Consider the following 21,358-nt stretch of genomic DNA (forward strand, 5'->3'; position numbering starts at 1 on the left):
CAGTGGCTCTATCATAGCTCACTGCAACCTCCAACTCCTGGGCTCAAGCAATCCTCCTGCAGCAGCCTCCCGAGTAGCTGGGACTGTAGATGCTTACCACCATATCCAGCTATCATTATGTTTTAGAATCAGGTTGTCAATTTCTAAAAAAAAAAGTCTGCTAAAATTTTGATGGGGATTGCCTTGAATCTATAAATCAATTTGGAAGAAATTGGCATCTCGGCCATATTAAGTTTTCCAAGCCATGGTATGGTATACCTCCCATTTATTTAAGTTGTATTTCATTTATCTCAGAAATATTTTGTACTTTTCCATGTATAGATCATACATATCCTTTAAATTTATCCCTAATTTACATATTTTATGCTATTATAAATTGTATTTTAAAATCTCAGTTTCTGACTTTTGTTGCCAATATACAGAAATATAGTAAAGTAATTTTTATATTGACTTTTTATTTTGCAGCCTTGCTAAACTCATTTGTTAGTTTTAGCAGATTTTTGGACAATTTCATCAGCTTTTCTACAAAGGCAATCACATAGTCTGTGAATAAAGACAGTTTTACTGTTTCCTTCCCAATCTGTATGACTTCTAATTTCTTTGTCTTTCATTATTACATGAGTTAGACACTCTAAAACAATGTTGATAGAAGTGGTGAGTTTTGTTCCTTATACTGTCCTATTCTTTATCTTAGGAGGAAATCATTCAGTCTTTTACCCTTGAGTATGATGTTAGCTATAGATTTTCTCATAAAAGCTATTTATCAGGTTGAGGGATTTCCATTTTATTCCTAGTTTGCTGAGAGTTTTATCGTGAATGAATAGTGGGTATTATCCAATGCTTTTTCTGCATCTGAGATGATGTATGATTTTTCTTTTTTTAGTCTGTTAATATGGTGAATTACATTGATTGATTTTTGAATGTTAAAACAAACTTACATTCTTGAAATAAACTCCATTTGGTATTGATGTCTTATTCTTTTTATATATTGTTGGATTCTATTTGCTAAAATTTTGTTAAGAATTTTTGCATCTAAATTCATAAAGGATGTTGGTTATAGTTTTTCTTTCTCTCTCTAATAATGTGACTGTTTTTCTGGGTCATGCTCCTTATTTAAACTCTAACATAAAAGCTAAATCACAAGGCTATTAAGTCACTTATGTAGCTTGGGAAAAATAATGTCAGGAAAATTTCCAAGGAATTAAAGCAGTAAAATGCATTTGGTATGGTTCTTGAGACAGGAAAAAAAATTAAAAACTGGACAAGAAAGTTTGTGTTTTCTGCCAAATGAAGTTTTCTAAATGTTGCCCTTTCATTAGCTTCCAGATAGATTAAATGTTCTAGAAGGGAGAGAAAATTCCTTATTTAAACAAATAAAGAAAGAAAAAGGAACAAGATAAAGTTCTTTCTTGTTAGTGGAAAAATAATTCAAGGTGAAGGGAATGGTATGGGGAAACGGGCATGTGAAGAGGGGCACACTTTATCAGGTTTTTTCCCCCTATTTTTAAATGGGGGAAGGAAAGAACATAAACTTTTTAAAAAATTGTAAATACTGTAGGATATTGTAAAATATTGTAATACTGTAGGATACAAATATTTTTGGTTACATGGATCAATTTTATAATGCTTGAGTCATGGTTACAAGTGTGACCATCATCCAGATAGTGTTCATTATACCCGTTAAGTAGGTTATTGCCCATCCCTTCTTGCCCCCTTGCCCCTGCTTGATTTCCGTTGAGTTTGACTTCCCTCTGTGCACATGGGTGCTCATCGGTTAGTTCCAATTTAATAGTGAGAACATGTGGTGTTTGTTTTTCCATTCTTTAGATACTTCACTTAGGATAATGGTCTCCAGTTCCATCCAAATTGTTGCAAAAGGCATTAAGTCATCCTTCTTCATGACTGAGTAGTATTCCATTGTATACACATGCCACATTTTGTTAATCCACTCATGAATCAATGGGTACTTAGGTTGATTCCACATCTTTGCAATTGTGAATTGTGCTGCAATAAACATTCGAGTGAAGATGTTTTTTTGATAAAATGACTTCTTTTCCTTGGGGTAAATACTCAGTAGTGGGGTTGCTGGGTTAAATGGTAGGTTGACTTTTAGTTCTTTGAGAAATCTCCATACTGTTTTCCATAGAGGTTGTACAAATTTGCAGTCCCAACAACAGTGTAGAAGTATTCCTTTCTCTCTGCATCCACACCAACATCTGTTGTTTCTGGACTTTTTAATAAAAGCCATTCTAACAGGGGAAAGGTGATATTTCATTGTGATGTCGATGTGATATCAATTGTGATAATTCATTTCATTAATTTGCACTTCCCTGTTGATTAGTGACATTGTGACATTGAGCATTTTTTCATATGTTTATTGGCCATTTGTCTATCTTCTTTTGAAAAGCTTCTGTTCATGTCTTTTGCCCACTTTTTATTTATTTATTTTTTTGAGACTGTTGCCCTGGCTAGAGTGAGTGCCGTGGCGTCAGCCTAGCTCACAGCAACCTCAAACTCCTGGGCTCAAGCGATCCTACTGCCTCAGCTTCCCGAGTCCCTGGGACCACAGGCATGCGCCACCATGCCCGGCTAATTTTTTCCGTATATTTTTAGTTATCCAGATCATTTCTTTCTATTTTTAGTAGAGACGGGGTCTCGCTCTTGCTCAGGCTGGTCTCGAACTCCTGAGCTCAAACAATCCGCCCGCCTCAGCCTCCCAGAGTGCTAGGATTACAGGCGTGAGCCACCACGCCCGGCCTTTTGCCCACTTTTTGATGGGGTTGTTTGATTTTTTTCCTTGCTGATTTGCATGAGTTCTTTGTACATTCTGGTTATTAGTCCTTTATCAGATGTATAGTTTGCAAATATTTTCTCCCTTTCTGTAGGTTGTCTATTTGCTCTGTTGATTATTTCCTTGGCTGTCCAGAAGCTTTTTAATCTAATCAAGTTCCATTTATTTATTTTGTCATTGCTGTGATTGCCATTGGGGTCTTCGTCATAAATTCTTTGCCTAGGCTGATATCTAGAAGAGTTTTTCCAACGTTTTCTTCTAGTATTCTATGGTTTCATGCCTTACATTTAAGTATTTTATCCATCTTGAATTAATTTTTGTGAGTGGCAAGAGATATGGATCCTGTTTCATTCTTCTGCATGTGGCCATGCAATTTTCCCAGCACCATTTATTAAATAGGAATTCTTTTCCCCAGTATACAATGTCTGCTTTGTCAAAGATCAGTTGACTGTATGTGGATGGTTTTATATCTGAGTTTTCTGTTCCATTCCGTTGGTTTGTGTCTCTATTTTTGTACCAATACCAATGCTGTTTTGGTTACTATAGCCTTGTAGTATATGAAGTCTGGTACTGTGATGCCTCCAGATTTGTTCTTTTTGCTTAAGATTGCTTTGGCTATTTGGGCTCTTTTCTGGTTCCAAATGAAGCATAGAATTATTTTTTCTAGATCTGTGAAATACGATGTTGGTATTTTGATGGGGAGTGCATCGAATCTGTATATCACTTTGGGTAGTATGGACACTTTAACTTGTTGATTCTACCAATCCATGAGCAAGATATGTTTTTCCATTTGTTTGTATCATCTGCGATTTCTTTCCTCAGTGTTTTGTAGTTCTCTTTGTAGAGATCTTTCACCTCCTTGGTTAAGTAGTCCAAGAACATAAACTTCTATTGTTCTAACATTATGCTAATGCTTTTGCATATACCATATAATGGTATTGTATAGGGAAGACTTTTTGAAAGGCAGAGGGAATCCACAATATTGACCTCTAATGCATTTGAAATTGCCCATATGGGCAGAACTTGGAAGATAATATTCTACACTTGATCTTAGCGAAAAGACCAAGAAATAACAGAAGGTGAGATTCTTTAATACTCTTGATCTAGTCTTTGAATGGAAAAGCACTTTTGAGACAACTGGTGTCCACCCATAATAGGGATACTTGGACAGTGAAAAAACCTAAAACCAGGTCACCTAAAGATGGGTTTTTTTCTCCTGAAAAAGAGAGTGTGGGAATAAAACTCTTCAATAATTGAAGGGCTTTCTCTTTTTATTTGGATTTAAAAAATAACTTTTTGGTAAATGGCTTCAGATGGCAGCAATAGGATCACAGGTGGAAATTATAAAGAGTAGGCTTTCAGCTCAACCACTGATCCAGGCTGCATGGATATGGGATCCAGGTGCTTTGTAATGACCTGGTTCTCAAGAACCATCACCCATGTGGGACACTGGGAGGGGACAGAATTCTGAGGTTGTATGGGAGAGGGAGCTAGAAGTCTAATAGCCAGGGTCCATTACCATACAAAGAATCCATGAATCAACTATGTCTGCTTCCTCTCTCCACACAGGCAAAGTACAAATAGAAAGTGGTGGAGTACATCTATTGTGTGTGTGCGTGTGTGTGTGCACGTGCACGCATATGTATTTGAAGGCAATTGCTGAAAAGGCCCTCCCACAATCATTTTGTGCAATGACAGCAGCATAGCAGTTGTTGGCAGTGGACTTGGGAAATAACAATCAGTTGAATGTTAGTCTTGGTGAATTAATTCCAAGTCTCCCCAGGATTAAAGGGCTGTGGAACCTGTCTGTCCTCCTGGGCTTAGAGAAGGTTCTCTGGTGGAAGGGTTGCCCTGCTGCCATCTGGGGGCCTTCAAGGGTCATGAGACAGACATGACCTAAGAGCTAGGACATAACAGAATTTAGATTCTGGTTTGGTTACATTGCTAGCCACGTGGCCCTGAGTAAATTGTCTAACATTTTTGTTCCTTATTTTTCTTATCTGTAAAATGAGAGTAATAAAACCTACTTTAAGAGCTCATTGTGAGAATTAAATGAGATAACAAATACAAAGCACTCAGGAGAGCTCCAGGCACAGAGTAAACACTTAAGAAGTGGCTATAGTTAGGCCCAACCTCATATGCCACACACCAAGCTGGGCATGGGCTGCAATCACTTTTGGTTACCTTGGTTGTTTATTCGATTCATTCCCATGCAAGAATGTGAGCTCCAAAAGAGAAGGAGCATTGCTGATTTATTCACTATTTTATTTCCAGTACTTTGCATGCTGCCTGGCACATATGATGTGCTCATAAACATGTGGTAAATGAAAAAAAAAAGGAACCAATCAACAAGTATATGGAAGAATGAATAGCAAGCACTTCTTAGGGACCAAGAGGTGCCTCAGGGAGGAGGCATAACTACATTTCTCTCCATCTGGGAGATTATCCAGCTGCACCCAGGATGGGAAAAGAAATGGAAATATTAATAGCTGTGTCTTGTTCCTCTCCAGGCCCACAGTGAGTTTCTCTCAGTGTTAGCAGGGACCGGTCCCTGTCAGCCTCCCCTTGGCACAGCTTTTAACTGTCCCCCAGACCAAAAACAGAGCCAACAAGCACCTATCAATGAGATAGGTATTGATTTGCTACCACCCTTGCCGTCTTGTGGGTGAGGCAATGGAGCCGAAGGGTTTAAATAACCAGCTCAGAGTGAGACAACCACCACCAGTAGGTGAAAATGTCAGGATTCAAACCAGATTTATGGGCTGTAAAGGCCCTGTTCTTTCCCACAGCCACTGGTACACCAATTTCAGGAAGGCAAGAGTTACTAGTATTATCTTCTGAAAGAGACAGACCCACTCTTTATCACTGTACGTGTATTAAGCTAAGCCTGGCACTGAAGGTAAAGACAGCTCGACTGTGTGAGGGTGATGGGGGGCTGGGTCAGATGGGACAGGAGAGCTCTCCTAAACCCCTCTCTGGGTCCCCTCACTGCCTGAGGCCCGTGGATCTCGAAGTGTGGCAGCCATCTGTCAGCTCATTGAAATCCAGACCACAGACTCACAATCTCCAAGGTGGAGGCCCAGGAGTCGGCTTCCTGGCTAATTCTGAGATACTGAGGTTTGAGAACCCCTGCCCTGGGCACCTGACCTTCCTCCGCCTGGGCCTCCCTGTCCTCCACTCAGCCAGCCTGTCCAACGTGCAGGCAGTTTCTGCTTCACTCTCTTCTGCGCCACAGCCCCAGGCAGGAGGGAGCCGAGGCCAGAGCAGCACTCGGGACAGCCCAAGGACATCGGTGCCTGTGGTGGGCCCGGGTGGGGCCTCACAAACCCTGGTGCATGGGGAAGGCCTTGCTCGTGAAACCAGGGGGAGCTTTTTGTTTTTCATTCACTAGTGTCAGAATTCCTCTGGCTTGGCTGAGCCAGCCCACGGAAATTGAACATCAGCAGATTCCCAGATCCCAGTCAGTCACTGGGGCTTGGGACAGGGAGAGCAATTCCTCGTGCGCCTACGAAGGGAAGGGCAGGAAGCGAGTGGGCAAGACGGTGGGAGGCTGAGTACTCTGCAGAGATGTGCAAAGAAGCCTCCTGAGGAGGTAGGGCACCCGAAGAGGGGGGACGTCTGAAAGAGATGTCTAGGTTGTTTCCTGACAACATGTGAGCAGCATGTGAGGTGACCTTTCTGGGCTCCTCCAGTTCTTCAGTAAATTCTATTAAACCCATGAGTATTTGGTGCAAGTGATTTTTGTCGTGGAAACTGAAGAAGTGTCAGATCTTCAATCGGAAGATGAGGCTGATTCAGGCTGCATTCTGCGACCTGGGGTCCTGGGGTCTGGGAGGAGCCTAAGAACACAGAGCCCCCTGGGATTCACAGTCTGCAGGGCTTTTGGCTTCCACAGGCCACAGAACCAGAGGGTCAAGCAGATGCTACCTAATCTTGGGGGACAGGGAGGCCTCCAGTCAACCACTCAACCCTGAAACTGAAAAGTGAGAGGGGGCTGGGCGCAGTGGCTCACACCTGTAATCCTAGCACTCTGGGAGGCCGAGGCGGGTGGATCACTCAAGGTCAGGAGTTCGAGACCAGCCTGAACAGGAGCAAGACCCCGTCTCTACTAAAAATAGAAAGAAATTATCTGGACAACTAAAAAAATATATATAGAAAAAATTAGCCGGGCATGGTGGCGCACGCCTGTAGTCCCAGCTACCCAGGAGGCTGAGGCAGAAGGATCGCCTGAGCCCAGGAGTTTGAGGTTGCTGTGAGCTAGGCTGACGCCATGGCACTCTAGCCAGGGCAACAGAGTGAGACTCTGTCTCAAAAAAAAAAAAGTGAGAGGAAAAATGGAAAATGTAGCTCAGCTGTATAAATGCAATACTAATTACAGCCATTTGTGCAAACTGCTTTCCATTAATGCTTAATAGCCTACCACGCGGTGCAATAACAGTTGCGCATCGCATGAGCTGCGCGTCCGATTAGCAGAGTTTTATGTGCCTCCATGTGGGCCGCTCTTCCCCAGGCCTTGCTTTGGCGGCCTGGTTGTCTGTTGGTTAACACAGCGGCTTCGCTCACAACTTAAAAAAAAAAAGTAAGGGCACAATACTCAGCACCTGGGTCATTCTCTACTTGGGTCATTCTCTCCTTTAAGGGCAGGATTACCTGGTACTGGCACAAACATCAGTATATTGTCTAGTCTTTGGGGCTTGGTGAAAAAACAGAAGGTGACTTCTAACACTTTATATCATATCTGTTTACCCTTTTTTAAATTTAGGAGACCTATAAAGTGTCCCTCACCAAAGCAAATGGATCCCTGCACACCTGAAAAATCATTCCTAGCTAATGTTAATAACCCACCCTAAGGCCATGCTTTAGAGAAGAGAATCAAATATGGAAACAAGTCCTTAGGGTACAGTTAATAGAGACGAATGAAAAGGTTCTTCAGTAGTCCCCCTAAACAACGAGCTCGGAGGTGAAGGAGACCAGCTCACGCATTCAGGGAGGCTGTTTCTGAGAAGGTTCCTCCACTACCCTTCCAACTCTTCCTGATGGCCTGCTATGGAAACGCGGTTGGGTGAAGGACCACAGAGGCATAAAGTGAGCCCAGGCAAGAGAAGAGAAGAGGAGAGGAGTACAAATAGCAAAGCAATCTTACTTCTGCAGGTCTTCTGGTCCGAGTTGAGAATATATCCCTGTTTGCACCTGCAGACGTAAGAGCCAGGGGTGTTGATGCAGAAGTGGGCACAGTTATGCCGCAGGGTGTTGCACATGTGCGCCGCTGAAAGGGAAGACACAGGAAGGTCAGTGAACAGCGATGCCTCCTCTACCTTCATTCCACCCAGCAGACATTATTTCAGAGCCTACTCTGTGAAGGAGACAGCAGGTCCCTAAGAGAACCAAGCTGCAGCCCCTACCCTCACAGGGGTTCACAGTCTAAGGTAGACAAGATGGGTCTACACAAATGCCATCAGCAACATAGGGATACAGGCTACGTAAGGCCAAGGAGAAATACCGTTAGGCTGAACCACATGAAAGTGCTGATTCCCAATTGTTTTTGATCTACGAATTTTTGACCTAGAAATTTTCAGTTCAACTTGATAATACTCATTTGGTGGGCAAGGGGATCCGAAAAGTTTGCTGACATCAGAGGGGGCTTTGGCTAAATTGTGGATTTTCAGTAAGCAGCCATGGGGTTGGAAGAAAAGCTATTAGATAAACAAGGATGTATTAAAGAACCAACAGTTTCTCGGGATCATAAATCTCAAGAGTAATGTGACTTTTTTAATACGCAAAAGTATACAAAAAATTTTGGATTAAGAAACCTATTCATATGTTTCATGTCTCCATAATCTTTGTCTCAATTTGAAATATTTCTGCATTTAGTTCTGACGTACCTCAGCTTTCAGATACATTGGTTCTTGTATAAGTCTGTGTGAAGCTCATAAAAATTCTTATTGTTTTTTCATCTTAATTTATGACTTTATTCAATGTAATGCAACTTGGCCATATTTAAAATTAGCAAGCATCAGTATCAACTGAACAAGCTATGCGAGTGTTCTCATAAACAAAAAAGATGTCTATTCGTAGAACTGTATTTTTCTGAATTGAAAATAAAAGGGGCTCTCAAAAGCTAAGAACAATTCCATTAATCCAGGGCCGAGAAATACTCAGCTACTGATGAAATCCATCATAAGTATATGTCTCTTTACGTCAGCGTAAGAGCACTACATGAACTAGGGGAGTAAAACTGTTTTATTTCATAACAATACAATTTAGAAGGTATTGTTCTGAGTTTATGATTGAGTTTTAGTTCCTATTAGGACACAAATAACACTAGGAGAGTTTGTAGATTAAATCCAATCAGTCATTTTTACTTCAGGGTGAAATAAACATCTTTTTTTTTTTGTGACCTTGGGCAATTTTCTTAACCTCTTTACATAAGAAAGGGATAAAAATAGCACCTCCCTCATAAGGACCTTGTGAGGATTAAATTAATTAAGACGGTAAAGTGCTGAGAACACCACTCATTGCCTGGGGAATGCTCCAGAAACTGTTAACCATTTCATAGCAAAGGAAAAGCACGGTGGCATTTTGTTTTATTTTACATCCCTAGGTTCATCCTATACATAGCTTCAACTTGATTTTCACTCGACATCAATCACAGATTCTATCCATATTGATACACGTACTATTTCATGGAATCTAAAGTGCAGTCCAACTTCAGAGATGTTAAAATGTGAAGACATGTTCAGTTGATCCTCATTATTCGCAGACTCGGTACTTGTGAATTCGCCTACTCACTGAAATTGATTTGTGACCCCGAGTCCATACCCACAGCGCTCTCACAGTCGTTTGTGCACATGCTCAGCCTGACGCAGAGGTTCCCAGCTGAGGGGCAACAAGGTGGCACTCTGCCTTCTCCTTTCAGCTCTCATGCTGTAAACAAGTATCCTTTCCGCAGTCTACTTTGTGCCATGTTCTTTGCATTTTTGTACTTTTTGTCAGTGATTTTGCTGTTTAAAATGGTGAAGTGCTGTCCAGTGTTCCTAAATGCAAGAAGGCTGCGATGCGCCTTACAGGGAACATGTGTGTTAGATAAGCTTCATTCAGGCGCGAGTTACACCGTCGTCGGCTGTGAGTTCACTGTTAACGAATCGACAGTATATATCAAATGAGATGTCTTTAAACAGAAACACATAAAACAAGGGTATGTATTGATCAGTTGACAAAAATGTGACAAGAGGATTGATTTCCCCTAAAATCAATGGTTCAGTATTCACTAATTCAGTGTTTGTAGTGACTTTATAGAACATAATTATCGCGAATAATGGAAATCAACTGTATCTTAGATTTGACCAGATACATTAGATCTAGTGTATCCCTCCCGACTGATTTCTCCATTGATGATTTGGCTGTTCCTTATTTCACTTAGCCATTTCCCCCTTGGTCAGCATTTGGGTGGTTTCCCACTTTTCACTTTCACAATGTTGTTATGAACATTCTTGAACACATGCAATTGTTTCTCCAGGACGGGGAGAAATAGATGGGGCCTAACTGCCTTCCAAGATGGCTCACACCAGCAATGACGACAGTGACGATTCCCACCCCCTCAAAACTTCAGCACATAGTCCGATCAAACTTTAAGTTTTGACAATCTTAGGAGGGAAAAAATATCATTATCTTATTTTTAATTTGCATTTGCTCGGCGTCCTGGAAGGCTCTCTTCTTTCCTGGACTGCTGCAGTCAGATTGCCCACGGGCAGAGGGGCATTCCAGACAAAGGAAGTCTAGCGTCTAGGCGACCAACTGCACGGCAGCCACCCTCTGGCGGGAGGCCCACGAGATGAGCCTGGTGCCCGTATTCTTACTGAGACCCTAACAGACAAAAGAGGATGACAGCAGATGTGGGCAGAGAAAATATCTGCTGGGCAGTAGGCAGCACAGTGGGGAAGGGGATGGCTCCTGGAACAGACCACCTAACAGCTCATAGCTCCCAACGTATGACTTAATTTCTCTAAACTCCACTTTCGTCACCCAGCAAATGGGGAAATTAAAAGAACTACTACATAGGGTTTTGGAGTGACAGCTTGTCACTAAGGCTTATTTTGGCCACATACCATAAAAGAAATTGGAGCTCGGAGACCATAGTCTGGTGTGGTGGAACAAGCACTGGGCCAGGGGCCAGACCTGTGTTCAGTTCCCTCTACCTTGAACAAATGAGGCACGTTCAGGTGAGTCAGGCAGCCCTATTAGGCCTATTTCTTTACCTGTAGAATAAAGCTGTGAACAGTCTTTAGGGACCCTCAGTACTGACACCTCTTATTTAGTCTGCGTAGCACCCCTTTTTTCTAGACACCGCCCTTCCTTCTCTCTTGAAATGCCCGGTAATTGTGAGAGCGGCTGTGGGCGTCCGAGGCAGCCCCACTCCTGGCCACCGTTGGTTGGTACAGGGTTTGACAATCAGAGTCCTTTATTGGCATTTAGGAGCTAGAACTGAGCAAAGGGAGCTCAAAGCGAGGGCAAGTGACCCTGGGGGACTGACAGGCCTCCTGCCCGTTGACCCAAGAGGGAGGAGAGCAGAGCGGGGAGGGAGGGATGGGGCCGTGACTCACCACTGCCGTCCTTACTGCCATGAATGGTACAATACAGTCCCTTCCCCTTTTAAAGCAAGTTCAAGTTGAATTTCTGATACTTTCAACCAAAAGAATCTCTACCATAGTTACTAAAACAGAATAAAACTTTCCCCTCTGTAGAACTTTATGGACGAGTGCTGAGTGACTCTTCGAGCACCTGGGCCCAGGTGCCTTCCTCTCTCCAATAACCTCATTTCTCAGAAGGCCTTCGGGCTTTTTGGGGGGCGGGGCGACGGGGGATAACACATCAGCAGACTAAGCCATTGGCGGGATTGGATTTTCTGGCTAGGAAATATGGACATGAACGTTTTTTAATGATTGTATGACTGACTAAAGGGGAGATCACCGTGGCGAGGCTGCCTGGAGGTATCGAAAGGAGCAATTACTGAGCAGGCAGACTCCACGTCCGCACCACAGGGCCTCCAAGGGGTACAGGCAGCGTGGACTTTGCCCAGGCCAGTTGATGAAGGGTGTGTCCTGGGAACATTATTAGGGCCTTAAATTGGCCTGGCCTGGGTGGGTTGGAGCTATTAGGACAGGAACAGCTTGGCTCCTTGCTCTAAAATACCTGGAAAGGCTGATAAAGCAGGCACCTAGAGGCTAATTAAAAGCAGTCCTGCCCAGGTTCCCATGAATCACCAGAGCTCTTGGGTCAGCGTTTCCAGCCCCTAGACTCGGTGTTCTTCCCTCTTACTGGGTGGCAAACATGGCGCACCCCAGGATGTGTGGAGTTTTGATCATTTTTCCGACAAGACCTCAATTCACAGGCACCTGGCCTCCAGGTCTCTCTGGTGGTCTCAGGGGTGGCCTGAGAATGTAGCCTCAGGATTCCCCCTTGCTGTGGCTGGTGTGGGAAGTCACTGCCCTTTGGTATAAAGCCACCACTGTATCCAGGTTCATGGCCACACAGCCAGAGAGAGCCAAAGCCAAGACTCACCCAGGCAGTCTGGCTCCATAGCCAGATCAATTCCTCTCTGTGTGATAAAGGTCCCGCCTTGATCACACCTGGGGACTGCCTGTCTCCTCCACTCCGCAGACGCAGTGTCGCTTTTCAGTTCCGCCTGCAGAATTCCCGGGTTCGCATCTCAACTCTACCCCTTAAGCTGCGTGGCCTTGGACAAGTTATTTAACCTCTCTGGGTCTCAATTTCCTCTTCTGTAAAATGGGAATCATAAGAGCGCCTACTTCACAGGTTTGTTGTATGAATAAAATGACTTAACATATACTAATAGCTAAAACAACACATGTGTATATTAATATCAATAAATATTAGCCATTACTATTATCACCTCCTCTTCAAAGCTCTCCTGGAGCCCCTAGGCAGACCTGGCATTCTTCGGCTCAAGCTCCCCCAGCCTCAGGTGACTTTCTGAGGCCTCTGAAGTGCACGCTACGTATAGCAAACACCCCACTGCTCTGGAATGAGAACATCTTTCCACCAGCCTGGAGCCCTCGTGCCTGGCATGTGGAGGGTAAGAGCTGAGGCTCTCAACCTCCAACTCTGCTATCTGGAGTTACATATCCTTTCTAAGCCTCAGTTTCCACTTCTGGAAAATGAGGATAATAGAACCGGATGCAGCGGCGTGTCTCTGTAGTCCCAGCTACTCAGGAGGCTGAGATGGGAGGATTACTTGAACCCAGGATTTTAAGGCCAGCCTGGGCAACAGAGCAAGAGACCGTATCTCTAAAAAAAAAAAAAAAGTATAATAATAGTACCTGCCTCAAAAGGCAGTTTTAAGTATTAAATGGAATGATGTATAAAAAGTACAAAGAAAGGTCAAGATTAGGTATTATCAGGGTGTAGCTCGATACACATTTTAAGGAACAAATGAGACGTCCAAAACCTCAGAGATGTCATCTGCAGCTTGGAAGATGACAACTGTTGTCTGATCATTTGAGTGCAGATCAAAACTGAGGCCATTTGCCCAGCCCATTGGTCCTCAGTGTATTCGATGGTAATAACACACAACATGGTGCACACTGAATAGGGCTCTACAGTTTGTAACTCCTGTTCACACATCTACTCTCTGCATGTAAAAGCCCCATTTTACAGATGAGGCAACTGAGGCTCAGTGAGCACAAACGATTTACTCAGGACTGTGCAGCTGGAGCCTGTATCTCTTCACCCTACAAAGGTTCCCTTCAGAGCTTCACCTATTTCGGGTGAATGCCAACCACAAAGCAGGTTTACCTGGCAAGGCTGGACTGTGGAGGTTGCCATCCGAAAATGGTTTACCTAAAAAGAAGAATTTATAATTCCTGACATGCAGAGGAGTAAAATGAGCAAGAGCTTTGGAATCAGAACCACCTCCTGGCTGTTTGTTTTTGGAAGCTTCACTTAACTAGCGTACAGACCTGTACAAAGGGAGGGACAGTATTGTGCCTCCCGACTCCCCAGGTTGTCCTGAGGATCAAAGGCGAAATCACGAGGGGAAGTGCTTTATAAATGTTAGTTCCTGCGGTCTTTACTGTGCAGTTGATAAAGAGGCCCTGGGGCCTCCTCAACCTTTCAAGACAGTTGATGAGTGTGCTCAGCAGAGCCTGGCGGTGCGGGAGAGCGCAGCCGCAGCCCCTGCAGAGCGGATGGTGGACCCGGGGGAATTCATTCGCAGGCCACACGAACCATCGGAGTAATACCGATGTTTTCTTAGAGCTTCCAGATTACAACAAAGATGATGGAGAAGAAAAAAATTCAAACTGCCTTTTATTATAATTTTGCTGCCTTGCCACAAAGCAGACAGAGAAGGTTCCTTGCGTGGCCAAGTTCACGTTGGACGACACGGGGTCTGTCCTGCTGTGTCGCTCCACAGCCTTATCCTAGTATCTCTTGCCATTGGCTGACAAATCCAGAGTGCTTACAAAAGAACTCCTCCATTAAAATTTCCCAGCACAAATGAATAAACTGTCAAAGCTGTTACGGAACCAATTTCTCTTTTAATATTTCCAGGAAAGGGGGAACATAAATTCTGCAGAAGTCGTTTAAAGTCATAAACCTTAAAAATGTTTGCAGCGTGTTCTACTGATCGAAGTTTTCCAGTCGACTGAGGCCATGGCACACCACAACACAGCCTCTCTGCAGTGCCAGGGGAATGGCACTTCTGAATGTGTTCCGAGTGACATTGCAAAGAAAAGTTTATTTTTCCTTCATGGCATTGATTTTTTTTAAGTAAATCTTTTGACTCTGGAGTCAAGAATGAATGGGGTCTCTGCTTTTTGAGCTTAGTTCTCAGCAAAGGATTTTGTTTAAGACACATAAAAAGCACACTGTTCTTCTTCCTCTCTGACGCCTGTATTGTGGAGGTCTAGGGTTTGTCACAATCTGAGAACTGGTCACCAGCACCCCTGGAGGGGAAGGTTCCCCCTCCTGCAGAATCGGTGAGGAGTCTGCTTCTTAAGCTCATTCCGCACTCATACACCAGGGAAAGACTGGTCATTTAAAACACAGATATTTCCTTCTATTTCTCCATCAAAGACACATGGTCACTGGAGAGGACACGCAGGGACCACCGGGGGTGGACAAGGCAGGATTGGGACACTGTTTGCCAGGTCAGGCTATACATTTCCTGGGTTGGCACCCTGGGCCCCTGCCCTCCCGGAAGAGGAAGGGACAAGGAGGCAGCTGCAAGAAAAAAGAAACTGGGGAGACAAGCGAGCTGCCCTGCTGAGAAAAGTGGGGGCAGAAGCTAGGGTTGGGGTAACCGGGAACAGTGTGGGAAGGAAGGGAAAGAGAAACCTTGTGGGGAAGAGGGTTAGAAAGCAAGAGAGGGAAGAAAACTCTCAACATGGAAGAATGCATCTTCCTGTTGAAGTTGGTGGGTGGGAGGGGGACCTGCAGGTTTAACCGATGGGAAGCTGCCAGGACCACAGCCTGGTCCTCCCAATACACTGGGCCTCTTTGTCAGTTGAGAAAACATCCACTGCTAGCACCACCATGGGGCAAAAGTGCCTTGAAATTCCACACCACCCAAGGAGAAATTATGCTAGTACTTCTGCCCTCGTTCCCAGTCCTACTCCGACTCACAAATTCCAACCTAGGGAATGCCAGGGCAGCTCCACGTGCTGGAGGGAAACCTGGTCTACCCACTCTCACTCCTCCTGCAGTGTGGGCTCACATGTCTCTCCCCAGGGCAAACTCCCCAACACCCAGACCTAGGTTAGGTCCTGGGGTTGTTCGCTCCATCATGCCCTGAATTCTTCCTCCATTACACTGTCACAGCTGCAGTTACTTACTTATTTGTGTAATTAGATACTTAGTATCTGCCTCCTTGGCCAAAATGTAAGCCCCAAGAGAACACTGTGTCTATCTTGGCCTTTGCTAAACACCCACTGCCAACACAGAATGTGGGACATGGTAGCACAGAATGAGCGCTTGAAGATGAATGAATGAATCCAATGACTTTCCTATAAGGGCCACAGAGGAGCAGGACTTACTGCACAGCTTTTTCTGGAACACAGAGGTCAGCGTCTCGATCTGGCTGAAGTTGGCCACCAGGAAGACATGGTCCTCATGGGGCTCACTCCCAATGGCCTTCAGCGTGTTGAAGTCCACCTGGCCCACGCCAATGGCAAATATTAGGATGCCCGTGTCCCGTGCCTTTGCAGCCACCTCGGCCACTGAGTCCTGTGGCCTCCCATCCGTCACGATCATTATGACCCGTGGCACATTCTCCCTCAGGGGCCGGGCCCCCTCTGCTTCTGAGAATGCGATGTTCAGGGCGTACTGGATGGCCAGACCCGTCATGGTGCCCGTGGACAGATGCCGCATCCTCCTGACGGCACGCTCCACCTCGATCCTCCTCTTGAAGGTCTTGAGGGAGAACTCGTTCTTGACGGTGCTGCCATATTGGAGCAGGCCCACCCGGGTGACGTCAGGACCAATGTCCAAGAACTGCAAGATGTCCACGATGAACTCCTTAACCTTTTCATAGTCATGGGTGTTGACGCTGCGGGAGCTGTCGATAATGAAGACCAGGTCTGCCTGCTTATCCTCACAGGAGCTCTCTGGGGAAAGAGGGAAGCAGAACACATTAGAATGGAGTTAAGGACCCAGCACAGAGTGGCTGAGGCTGTCTTCACCGGTTTCCCTCCTCACTCGGGGAAGTTGTAAGGGTGTACATGTGCATGGCTGGATGGTTGTGACTATGGGCTACAAACAGATAAGCTTTCTTTTTGCAAGATAAATGAACAGATTTGTTTCTAGAAAGTCACCGATGCAGTTTTTAGGTGGGCAAACACCTAATCGAGGTCAAAATTATTTTATTATTTACCAAAAAGCACATCACTTGGCTGGGCACTGCAGAGAATATAAAAGAAGCTTAGGACAGGGTCCAACGTCAAAGAGCTTACAGTCTACCTGGGGAGACTTAACTAACGGAAAAGTGAAAGAATAGCCAGTATGAAGCTGTGTGGTCTGACAATAGATGTTAAGGGGATAGGGATATTAGTGGGCTGAGGTCAAGGGTACAGCACATTAGCTTGCCTTATGGATGCATAGAGTTTGGATTGGAGGGAAGGAACACGCAAAAGCCCAAGATGAATGAATGTCGGGGGTAACGGAATAAGTGATGAGACCTCGGAGCACAGGGAGGGAGTTGCAGGCAGGAATTAGTTGGAGGGATAGCCTGAAGCCAGTTATAAAAGATCTTTAAATTCAGACTGAGGAATTTGTACATGATGCCACTGGGGATGGGGTGTATTAGCGTCATGCTGCGTAACTGAGCTTCCTGTAGGGAAGCTACGCGATGAAAAGCCGATTGAGTCTGGCAGTGGTTTTCAAAGTGGATGATCCACACAGCTGTGGCACTAATATGGTTGAGAGGCGGACTCAGATCTCATCCAGTAGGCAGCAGTGGAAATGGAGAAAAAGGGGCCTGCCCAAGAAACATTTCAGTAAAGGACACAGTTAAACTAGAAAAAGGCAGATGGTAAGTCTCTCTCTAACCCCACCACTACCATACTTATGCCTTAAGCACCTAAGCGAGAAAGTTGTAAGAGGTTTGACTCAAACCTCCGTGTTTCTGGGACGAGGATGATACTGGATGAGAAGAGAGGCCTCCTGCCTCAGTGGGCAGAAGGTGGGCATTCCTGGTGGAGTTTCTCAGATATTCTGAGCCGCTGCCTGTAGCCAGGGCGAGTCCCTCCTCCCTCCTTCTCCTCCCCCTTCCCGGACTTTGCAGCTAAATCAGGATTTGAAAGGGATTAGAAAAGGGATCCTAAATGCTTGCCCTAAATCCCAATCACCACAGCTGCAAGAAGGAGAGACAAAGCCAAAAATGAAACAGTGAAGCCAGTCACAAAGATGAGAAGTGGGAAAGGCCCATGAGGTCATCCTGTCCAGGCGGGCTTGCCAGGCCGTGACTCGTCCCGAAGCGCCTGAACACACGCCCATCACTGCAGCCTCACAGCCTAATGATGTTGGGGGGAGGCACCCCCAAATGCCAGGAGCCTGGCAGGAAACCAACCTTCTGCCACACCCACATATAACACTGTTGGGGGGCTGGGTGAATCTGAGGGGAGTTTCTCAAGACAGAGACCCCAGAAATCGCCTTTGAGGACACAGCAATAGGATCTATATAAAACCTAACATTTATGGGATATCCTAAAACTTTTTTTCCAGAGCACTTTGTCACTATGGTTTCATTTGATTTTCAGAACAAGTTTTTGAGAAAAGAGCTAGGAGTATCATCCTCATGGGAAATGGAGCTTAGGTGCTTAAAATGAAAGCACTGAGAATATGAAATTTATCATAATTTAGAAAAAGAAACAAAAATATGGAGATGATCCTAATATCCACCTCACTGGGTAGTTGTGAGAATTTAAGGAAATGACGTGGGGAAAGAGCCTGCACGTGGGAACCCCCAACATGTGGTGGCTGCATGTACGGGCTCTCCTCTACCCACCCCACCTCCCACCTGCCTCAGCCCTCATCCGTGTCCATCCCCAGGCTAGAAGACAGGGCTACGGCTGCGGCTGTGCAGTTGGTGCTGCACACAGCCACCTGCCCAAGGAGGCAAGTAGAACTGAAACCCAGCCAAGCCCTGAGTCCCAGGGGACGAGTCCACCCTACGAGGCACCTGGAGGAGGTGCATTTCTAATTTTCACCACGGTACCTATGGTTTAGCATACAGCCCTGGGCTGGCGCAGTGGATGACAGATCCACAGTTCCCTGGAGGGAGGACAAGAGCAGACACTTCCAGGACCCAGGCAGGCCCCTCTCCAGGAGCCACACCTGCCCCACCCTTCATGTCTGAATCTACTACAGGGAAGATGTGACCCAATGATCTTCACCTGCTGAGGAGAACAGGGACCAGGGTGAGACCTGCCATGGAGAAGGATGTTAATTAAAGCACCTTCAGAGGGAGGAAGGTACACAGAAAACTGGCCTCCTGAAAACTCTCTTCCTTTGGAGATCTTTGGAAGCAGGAAGTCCTCCATGGACAGAGATTTTTATCGTGGGTCTTAGTCACGGTGTCAATATCCCACCAAGCATCACAATCAATTGAAAGGGAAGCCTGAAAGTTCCACGGGGAGTTATGCACTAAATTGGATTAGTTCCTGTCAAAACAAATGCGTAGTTTCCACAATGCCTGGACATTTACAAAAATACCACAAAGGTTCAAAATGCTGTTGGAGGTTCCAAGTGAGCTGGGATTCTGACTTGAAAACACCAAGTCCTGGCAGCCCAAGTACACCGGATTTTCTTCGAGGTGTCTCCTCAGGTCTCTTGAGGGCTCAGAAGCACAGTCTCATAGCTTGTCCCTGGGAGGGCTACTTCGATAGTTCTCAAACTTGAGTGTGCATCCCAATTCCCTGGAGGACTTACCAAAACTAAAATCAGTGGACCACACACCTTCAGATTCAGTAGGTTTGCATTTCTAACAAGTTATTGGTTAAAGTCAATGCTACTGGTCCAGGGACCACACTCTAAGAACCACTAGTCAAGGAAATAGAGAGATCTCTGGAGAAAAGAAGTTCTGGGAAGTCTTGACCTGATTTTCTCACTGTGAGTTCCCCAAGGGTGGGACACTAGTCTCATTCATCTTTGTAGCCATGCAGTTGGAAACACAGTGAATCTTCAGCCAATGTTTGTGGAATTAAATGGAATTCTGGTGGAGGAAACAAGGCTTCAGGTGGAAGAGATTGAGTCAGAGCAGTTAGCTCAAGAAGATAATGACAACACGAAGCTAGAAAGTTCTAGAGTAGGTATGGTCCTGCTAATAGAGTCATAGATTCTAGGACCCACAATTTTGCCATTTTATAAAGGAACACAACTGTTTCTGAACTTTGACTCATGGAATCATAGACTAATAAAATATTAGAGCTGGAGGCATCCAAATAGAGTCCAAGTCATTCACTTTACAGAAAGGGAAACTGAGGCTAGGAGAGATGATTTTATCTCTGCAAGACTTCATGGCTCATCACTGTGAGACCTGGGACTATGCCGATGCCTACTCCACCGTCTCATGGCAGGCATGTTAAGAAATTCTCAATATGGCTGGCACTATAATATGAGCTTTGCAAATACTTGGGAGCACTCTAAAATATTTGCTGTAAAGAGCCTCACAGCTTCTCCACATGGAGACTGTTGAGAGATGTTTCCAGAAAATGGAACACAGAGAAAACTCTGTATGCTGAACTTTGCTTCTGTGAAGGACATTCCTGTCTCCTTGGCCTGGTCATCCCTCTAACCATAAAGTGATGATCTGGATGCTGTCAACAGCATTTCCAATATTGTCAGCTTGACTCCAAAGTCCATGTATTGGCCAAAAGAGTGTCTCTTACCCTTCCAGAGAAAGGGAACTGAGCCAGGACAATTTTAAGCAACATTCCTACTCCAGCAGAATGCAGGGTGCAACCTCAGAACTGTTTCCTCCTCTCAGGGTTGCAGCCTTGTCGCTAATCAGCCCCCTCTCTTCTGGCTAAATTCAGTCATGGCTGTAATCATACGGTAAATATCTGATGCCATCTGCCGGGGGAGGTCACGACAAGTTTGGAGAAGGAAGAGATATGAATCCCAATGACGGGGGTAAAATAATTTCATCTGGAGACTGAGGATGCCCTGAAATCCTAAGTGAAACAGTACCAGAGTCCTAGGATTCCATGCCAGTCCAGCCTCTGCCACTTTCTGTCCAAATGGACTTGAGCCTCTCCTTAAACTCTCTGACCTTCAGTCTCTTCCTCTGTAAAATGCAGGTTATAATACCATACAGGATGATTGTGAGACACAAAAGAGAATATAATCATAATTTACAGCTAATATTTATTGAGCACTAAATAACTGCCAGACTTATTTATTCTTCACACGCACCTTAAATGATGAATGTGAAAGGATTTTGTCCTTTTAGACCTGCCATTTCCAGAATACTCAAGATGCACCAAGACTGTACTGGCTCTCTGGGGTCAGTTCTTTCCTTGCCTGGGATCAGATCCTGAGAGCTATGGCCCAAACTTGCCTGCCTCCTGCCAAGTGCTTCTCCCTTGCTAAATGCCTATTTGTATTTCTTTAAAAAAAAAAAAAAAAAACTTAATAAAATGATGAAAACAGATGCTTGCCTCCCTGAATAGCAGCAGCCCAGTAAATCAAGCTGCTAGGCGTTCACATTCTCATTCACTTGACAAGTGCTCATGGAGAGCTCAGTAGGAGTGGGATCCCACGGGAGACTGTAGGATAGGACAGATGTGATGGAAAGACAGAGGTCACTGATCTTTGAGGGACTGTGGGGAATAGGAGGAATATAGTCTGGACAATAGGCGAATGCCCAGGGAAATGGATTTTAGAAAATGTGATGCTTCATATCAATTCTCAGCAAAGTTCCCACAAGCAGATGGTATGTGGGCACTTAACAAGAGAACCGTGAAAAATCTAATGATACAAGTAGAAAAAAAAAACTAACAGTTTTTAGGATAGTGGAAGAGTGAATGGATTAGGGAGCTACAGTATGATTTC

At 44.8% G+C, this 21,358-nt stretch overlaps 1 protein-coding gene across 2 annotated transcripts in view; it reads right to left on the minus strand.

The window, feature by feature from the left end:
• Positions 1-21,358, minus strand: part of MATN2 (matrilin 2) — a 133,329-nt gene that overhangs the window by 71,215 nt on the left and 40,756 nt on the right. For both annotated transcript variants that reach the window (XM_012643621.1, XM_012643620.1), the window contains exons 3-4: positions 15,844-16,413; positions 7,935-8,057 (exon numbers count right to left, since the gene is read on the minus strand). In XM_012643621.1, coding sequence (XP_012499075.1) covers positions 7,935-8,057; positions 15,844-16,413 — 693 coding nt within the window. The remainder of the gene's footprint in view (positions 1-7,934; positions 8,058-15,843; positions 16,414-21,358) is intronic.

The sequence above is a fragment of the Propithecus coquereli genome, unplaced genomic scaffold, assembly GCF_000956105.1.
Source record: "Propithecus coquereli isolate 6110/MARCELLA unplaced genomic scaffold, Pcoq_1.0 Scaffold2, whole genome shotgun sequence".
NCBI classification, from domain to species: Eukaryota; Metazoa; Chordata; class Mammalia; order Primates; family Indriidae; genus Propithecus; species Propithecus coquereli.